This window comes from Lithobates pipiens, unplaced genomic scaffold, assembly GCF_037356315.1.
Source record: "Lithobates pipiens isolate NorthernLeopardFrog02 unplaced genomic scaffold, aLitPip1_a1.2 Scaffold_8, whole genome shotgun sequence".
Taxonomy (NCBI): domain Eukaryota; kingdom Metazoa; phylum Chordata; class Amphibia; order Anura; family Ranidae; genus Lithobates; species Lithobates pipiens.
Genome location: NW_027507903.1, coordinates 137,724,016 through 137,731,647, shown reverse-complemented (window position 1 = coordinate 137,731,647; position 7,632 = coordinate 137,724,016). Strand labels below are relative to the sequence as shown.

Sequence of the window (7,632 nt, the reverse complement as noted above, 5' to 3'; positions counted from 1 at the left end):
CGGCCGCAATGTCCACTGGGCACCCACGATTTCCCATTAACCGAGCAGGACCGTGGATCTGTGTGTGTAAACACACAGATCCTCCTCCTGTCAGGTGAGAGGAGACCAATCGTGTGTTCCCAGTACAGAAGAAAACTGATCAATCTCCCCCCCTTGTGAGTCCCCGCCCCCTATAGTTAGAATCACTCCCTAGGACACACAGTTAACCCTTTGATCTCCCCCTAGTGTTAACCCCTTCCCTGTCAGTGACATTTATGCAGTAATCGATGCATTTGTACTGATCGCTGTATAAATGCCAATGGTCCCAAAATGGTGTCAAAAATGTTTGATCTGTCCGCCGCAATGTCACAGTCACTATAAAAATCACAGATCGCCACCATTACTAGTAAAAAAAAAGATAATAATAATAATAAAAATGCCATAGAACGATCCCCTATTTTGTAGACACTATAACTTTTGCACAAACCAATAAATATATGCTTATTGCGATTTTTTTAACCAAAAATATGCAGAAGAAAATATATCGGCCTAAACTGAGGATTTTTTTTTAAATTGTGATATTGATTATAGCAAAAAGTAAAAAATTTAGTTTTTTTTAAACTTGTTGCTCTTTTTTTGTTTATAGCGCAAAAAATAAAAACCGCAGAGGTGATCAAATACCACCAAAAGAAAGCTCTATTTGTAGGGGAACCATTTAAAAAATGTAATTTGGGTACAGTGTTGCATGACCATGCAATTGTCATTCAAAGTGCGACAGTGCTGAAAACTGAAAATTGGACTGGGCAGGAAGGGGGTGAAAATGCCCTGCATTGAAGTGGTTAAGTGGCGTTCCACCCATTTTCTACATGTGCAATCAATCTCATGGCCATTGAGAATGCTCTTACAAATGGATTTTTTTTTTTCAAGTAAATATCTTTTTTATTTTTATTTTCAGCAGCACTGCTGGCTGCGGCCACCTAGGCGATTACGTCACTAGGCGCTTCGCAAGGACTCTTGGAATATTGGCATCATGAATCCCAGAAGTCCATGCGAATTGCCTAGTGACGATATCTGATATTTTTTCCAGACCAGAAAAAGAGGAAAGGAAGAGAGAGCGCCGCGCAGTGGCATTACAGCGCAGGCGCGAGATGGGCGCATGATGGGCAGCCAGCTGCCCTGATTCCCAGAAATGAAGAGAGGAGGGCTTCAGATGCCCACAGCTGACATGGAACCTGCCTGCTTCTGAGATCTGGTATAGTATTCCACTATTTTATCAAACTACAAGGACCACACATATGACATTATCTAAATGTTGCTGTATATGAGTAAACAAGTACAGAGGAGTGTTGAAAAAAACCAAAAGGTATGCGGGGGACTGGAACTCCGCTTTCATGATACTTTTCTTCGGTTTATAAGAAAAAAACTTTCAATTTTGTATTACATTTTATTATTGTGCACATGACTGGGGTGAGGTCTATCAGTTGGGGTGCTGATGACAGACTGTCACGTGATGTCTGTCTGTGCACACTATGTACAGTATGTATGACAGTGTTGTCCTCCTCTTTTCCACACTACTAGATGGAGCTGCAGCTACACAACAAACCCCCTCAGGACCTGCAGAGGCTCACTGACCCGGAAGTCACGTGAGCGGGCCAATGCCCTCATTTCCGCCTAGGGACGACACTTCCGGGTTATCAAGATGGCAGCGACCTGTGAAGAGAGCACGGGGACTCCGCTTAGATCCCCTGTGGGGACACCGGGAAAAGTCCGAGAGCTTATCAACGAGGGCATAGTGAGCGAGGAGCGCTGCGGTGATAGCACGTGAGCGGGGGCGGCTCTTATTTCTTCTGTTCTGTCACATTAAGGATGATTTATAGAGTAAAGTATGAGGGCATTGCAGGGAATCCTGACATTCTCTGTCACAATTGTATTATATCTGTGTTGCATCTGCCCCCCCCAGAGGCTGCCACGTTTTAACCATGTAAGACTGATTGTATATCGCTGCATACATACATACACACACACCACACAAAATATTATATCTTTTCATGTGATAACACTGAAGAAATGACACTTTGCTACAATGTAAAGTAGTGAGTGTACAGCTTGTATAACAGTGCAAATTTGCTGTCCCCTCAAAACAACTCAACACACAGCTATTAATATCTAAACTGCTGGCAACAAAAGTGAGTACACCCCTAAGTGAAAATGTCCAAATTGGGCCCAAAGTGTCAATATTTTGTGTGACCACCCTTATTTTCCTGCATTGCCTTAACCCTCTTGGGCATGGAGTTCACCAGAGCTTCACAGGTTGGCACCGGAGTCCTCTTCCACTCCTCCATGATGACATCACTGAGCTGGTGGATGTTGGAGACTTTGCGTTCCTCCAACTTCCGTTAGAGGATGCCCTACAGATACTCAATAGGGTTTAGGCCTGGAGACATGCTTGGCCAGTCCATCGCCTTTACCCTCAGCTTCTTTAACAAGGCAGTGATCGTCTTGGGGGTGTGTTTTAGGTTTGTTATGTTGGAATACTGCCCTGCGGCCCAGTCTCCGAAGGGAGGGGATAATGCTCTGCTTCAGTATATCACAGTACATGTTGCCATTCATGGTTCTCTCAATGAACTGTAGCTCCCCAGTGATGGCAGCACTCACGCAGCCCCAGACCATGACACTCCCACCACCATGCTTGACTGTAGGCAAGACACACTTGTCTTTGTACTCCTCACCTGGTTGCCGCCACACATGCATCTGAACCAAATAAGTGTATCTTGGTCTCATCAGACCACAGGACATGGTTCCAGCAATCCCCACCCCTTCAACCTCTGCAGCAATGCTGGCAGCACTCATATGTCTATTTCCCAAAGACAACTTCTTTGGTTGACCATGGCGAGGCCTGTTCTGAGTGGAACTTGTCCTGTTAAACTGCTATATGGTCTTGGCCACTGTGCTGCAGCTCAGTTTCAGGGCCTTGGTAATCTTCTTATAGCCTAGGCCATCTTTATGTAGAGCAACAATTATTTTTTTCAGATCCTCGGAGAGTTCTTAGCCACGAGATGCCATGTTGAGTTCCAGTGACCATTATGAGAGAGTGACAGCGATAACACCAAATTTAACACATCTGTTTCCCATTTACACCTGAGACATTGTAACACTAATGAGTCACATGACATCGGGGAGAGGAAATGGATAATTTGGGCCCATATTTTCACTTAGGGGTGTACTCCCTTTTGTTGTCAGCGGTTTTGACATTAATGGCTGTGTGAGTTATTTTGAGGGGACAGCAAGTTTACACTTTAATACAAGCTGTACACTCACTACTTTACATTGTAGCAAAGTGTAATTTCTTCAGTGTTTTCACATGTAAAAGTATAATAAAATGTGTGAGATAAAGTGGTGTGTCACAATTTTTTTTAATTTTTTTTTGCTCAGCGGTTTTTCAAACAGTTCTCTTATTATTATTATTATTTTTATTTTTTTATTTTTTTTTAGCATACGCTAAGGAATTTGAATGCACTAAAACGCAATACGATACCCAGTTTTGGTAAAATATAAAGGATAATGCTACACTAAGTAGAGACCAAACATGTTTTACTTTAAAATTGCGTCCGCCCTTTGGGAACAGTTTTTTTTTTTATTTTTTTTATTTTTTTTTTGACAGTGTGTGATCAGCTCGCAATAGAGCCTGTTCACATAGCTCTGGGGAAGCCGCGATCCACACTTAAAAAGGATCCTGTGCTTCTGGTTCCAATTCAGGTGCGCATTCATGCACAAATTCTCACCTTAATTGGTGCACCAGGATACATTGGACCCCATGCTGTGAGCCGCGTTTGCAGCATATGTGAATGGATTTGCAGCTGCACAGATCGGGAAATATCTCGCTGCCTGTGATTAGCTGTGTGCAGTGTCGGCTTCCTAGTGGGGTTTCAAAATTGCCAGAGCCCATCTCTATCTTGCACCCATCAGTCCTTCCGTTTTCTGTTTCCTCTGGCCAGACAGGATCACAACCTTGCTTTATTATTTTTCTACTAGGCCTTAATGTGGGTTGCAAGGGCCTTCCCAGGCACCGTCCTCCCTCAACAGTGAGGCTTGGGTCCTGGGACCAGCATTGCAATGTTGGTGTTTGCCAGGTTCTTAGGGATCCCCTCTCCCTTTTTATTTGAGGGGGGGCAGGGGAGTTCGCTGGTCTGTTGTGGCTGTAGGGACTAAGGAGTCTCTAAAGTAAGATCACCTTTTCAAAGCTGATCTCCTGTTCAGTACAGAACTCGCATTCACCAAGCGGTTGGTGGAGGTACTACAGAACCTTAGGCAGAAGGGAATAGAGGATTTACTGTTATTCACAAATTCAGAAACAAAATCATAAGAGAACCTGGATGCTACAAAGTCGTATCTCCAGGAACTAGAATGGATAATCAACATAAGTAAGCCATCCAACTTATTTATTCTCTTTAAGGACAACATTATATCAAGACTTCTGAAAATGGCAATTGAAGGTTGCAGGTCACTAGACCCAAGTATTTCAGCATATTCTACAAAAGCTCTGGCTACAACATAGTCTGTAAGAGTGGTAGTCTTCCCAACATCTGTAGGGCAGTTACATGGTCCAGATTCTAAAAGTTATTGCCAGACATCCAGTTCAGACCAGGCCTTCAGGAGCAAGGTCCTGCAAGCTGTGGTCCCACCCTAACCGGTATTTCCTGTTAGAGATGTGATCGCCAAAATGAATTTCTTTCATGTAAAAGATTCGCTGATGCAATTTGCGAGACAGCACTCACCGCTCCCAGACCCCAGTGCTGGGATAGTTTTGTATTCTGACCTCTCCAAAGCTACCATCCAGGCTCATAAAAACCTGAACCCTATCACCAAAATACTGCGCAACCACAAGATGGTTTACAAATGGGGGTTTCCCACCAAATTTATGATGGCTAGAAACAACGCATCCCACTCAATCTATACAATTGAACAAGGCCTAAAAACTTTGAAGTCATGGGATCTACTCCTGCAGGATGAAGAAATCACCTCTAATAAAAATCCTCCTGGTAAAATTGCTCCCCAATGGAACACAAGCTATGGATAAATTTAACCCTTGAAGGTCTATAAGGCTACTTTCACACTGGGGTGGGCATCGGTGGTAAAGCGACACTATTTTTAGTGATGCTTTACTGTCGTTTTAGCGGCGCTATTCAGCTGCTAGCGGGGCTTTTTTAAACCCCTGCTAGTGGCCAAAAAAGGGTTAAAACTGCCTGCAAAGCACCGCTGCAGTGGTGCTTTGCCGGAGGTTCGGCGGCGCTGCCCCATTGATTTCAATGGGTAGGGGTGCTTTAGGATCGGTGTATACACTGCTCCTACAGCGCTGGATAGATGCTGCTTGCAGGACTTTAATTTACCATCCTACAAGTGCACCACTCCAGTGTGAAAGCACTCGGGCTTTCACACTGGAGAGACGGGAGAGGCTCTTTACAGGCGCTATTTTTAGAGCTATAGCACCTGTAAAGCGCCTCAGTGTGAAAGTAGCGTAAAAGAGACCCACCTTACCCTTACTCCTCCAAAGTAAGCATTTACGGTCCACCTTGGGTTTACGTTCATTATTCAGGGTTACCTTATGTTGTTCAGCTCTAAGCTAACCACACCCCCACATTAAAAGTGCAAATTGTGATGCACACAAGAGTTGCAAGGCAACTCTTCAGTTCTTACAAGTTCCATTTTGTTTTAGACCATGAGTCTAATCTTCTTACCGTATAACTTCACAATGTTCTTCTATTGACTTTCTCCCTTTCTGGACATTACACCACCCTTGGATCTAGTACAATCTCAATGGTTCTACTATATATAAGATTTGAGCTGTATCTACACAAAGTCTACTTACAACATGGTGGATCTTAAAATTTTGTCACTGAATGCAAAGGATCTCAATAACCCCTTTAAACGAAAAGTTATATGGAATGATGCTTTAAAATATGGAAGTGGTGTTCTCTGCATACAAGTCTCACAAGGGAAAATCCCCCCCCCCCCCAAATTCTCCCATCCTAAATTCCTGCGCATTCTTGTCGAACAATTGTAAGAAGAAAAAAAAAAGTGTTGTCTTGATCTTTAAAGACTGTTTCCTTTCAGCTTATTGACTCCAAAATAGATTCCCAAGGGCGTTGTTATATTGGTAGCAAGGATTGAATACTCAATATTGATGTGTGTGTGTGTGTGTGTGTGTGTGTGTGTGTGTGTTTTTTATTATACATATACAGGACGCAGAATTTCAAGTCATGAGCTACTAGCCAGGTCTCAAAGGTTACTCACCACCGGTGCCTCACTCAATCCCTACCCTGCCCCGTCCCTAATTCTGCCCCTAGACATGCCCTCATAAATTATCTCATGAAATGACACTTAAATGTTTTATGCAAAAATATTATAAATATAAACGACAACTTTATCAGTGCAGCCTCACTTGTGCCCCTCAATGTAGCCACACCTGGGCCCACTGTTGCAGCCTCATCTGGGCAGAGGAATGCATGACTGGAGGAAGAGGGGGGCCGCGGGATAGCACGTTGTTACCGGCACTTATATTATAATTGTCGCTGCTCTGCTCGACACAGCCCCACCTCCTACTGACCTGCGCCTGTGATGGATAGAACACATCACAGCATTGGACCAGCGTTCTGTCTATCATAGGCGCGGATCAGGAGGAGGTGGGGCTGTGTCGAGCAGAGCGGTGACAATTTTAATAAGCGATGGTAACAGCGTGCTATCCCGCAGCTCTCCTCTTCCTCAATGGAAAAAAAGATCACCAACAACAACTTGAAAACTGCCTCAAATCAATAGAGGACTGGATGACCACCAACTCCCTCCAGCTGAACCAATCAAAGACAGAGCTTCTTATCTTACACCAAAATCATAAGCCCGCAGCCAAAACCTCCTGGTCTCCACCAACCGTCTTTGGGCAGACTATCTCCCCAAAGACCAAAGCGAAGAGTCTCGGGGTTATTTTAGACGCACAAATGTCAATGGATGCGCAAATAGGAGCAGTAGTCAGTCGATCTCACCATCTGCTGCGCATGCTTCGCAGACTCATCCCTTTTATCCCAAAGAATGACAAAGCAGTGGTAGTTGGAACAATCATTAATTCACGACTGGACTACGCAAACTCGCTTTACATAGGATTACCACAATATCAACTTGCGCGATTACAACTGATCCAAAACACAGCGGCAAGGCTGATAACAGGAAAAAAACCCTGGGAATCCATTTCTCCTTCACTGAGGAGCTTACATTGGCTAACCGTAAAAAATCGGATCACGTTCAAGACCCTTTGCCTCACCCACAAATGCGTGCATAGAGAAGCTCCGCAATACCTAATGGAGAAAATAAATCATTACACACCAAACCGCAGTCTTCGATCAGCCAACAAAAACCTCCTCCTCGTGCCCAAAGCCCGGTATAAATCCAAGGGGGATCGGAGATTCGCTGTCCAAGGGCCTCGGCTATGGAATGCTCTACCAATCAACATCCGCCTGGAAGAAAATCACCTGGCTTTTAGGAAAAAACTCAAGACCTTCCTCTTTTAGCAGATGATCAAAGCTCGCCACAGCGCCTAGAGGCGATTCAGTTCGCATTGTGCGCTATATAAGTATTTCATTCATTCATTCATTCTTCCTCCCCCAT

The 7,632-nt window shown here is 44.1% G+C and overlaps 1 protein-coding gene across 2 annotated transcripts in view; it reads left to right on the top strand.

The window, feature by feature from the left end:
* The first annotated feature begins 1,638 nt into the window (after positions 1 to 1,638).
* The window catches only part of ZC3HC1 (zinc finger C3HC-type containing 1), a 55,334-nt gene continuing 49,340 nt past the window's right edge, over positions 1,639 to 7,632 (top strand). For both annotated transcript variants that reach the window (XM_077472713.1, XM_077472712.1), the window contains exon 1: positions 1,639 to 1,800. In XM_077472713.1, the coding sequence (XP_077328839.1) occupies positions 1,679 to 1,800 (122 nt within the window). In that variant the 5' untranslated portion in view covers positions 1,639 to 1,678. The remainder of the gene's footprint in view (positions 1,801 to 7,632) is intronic.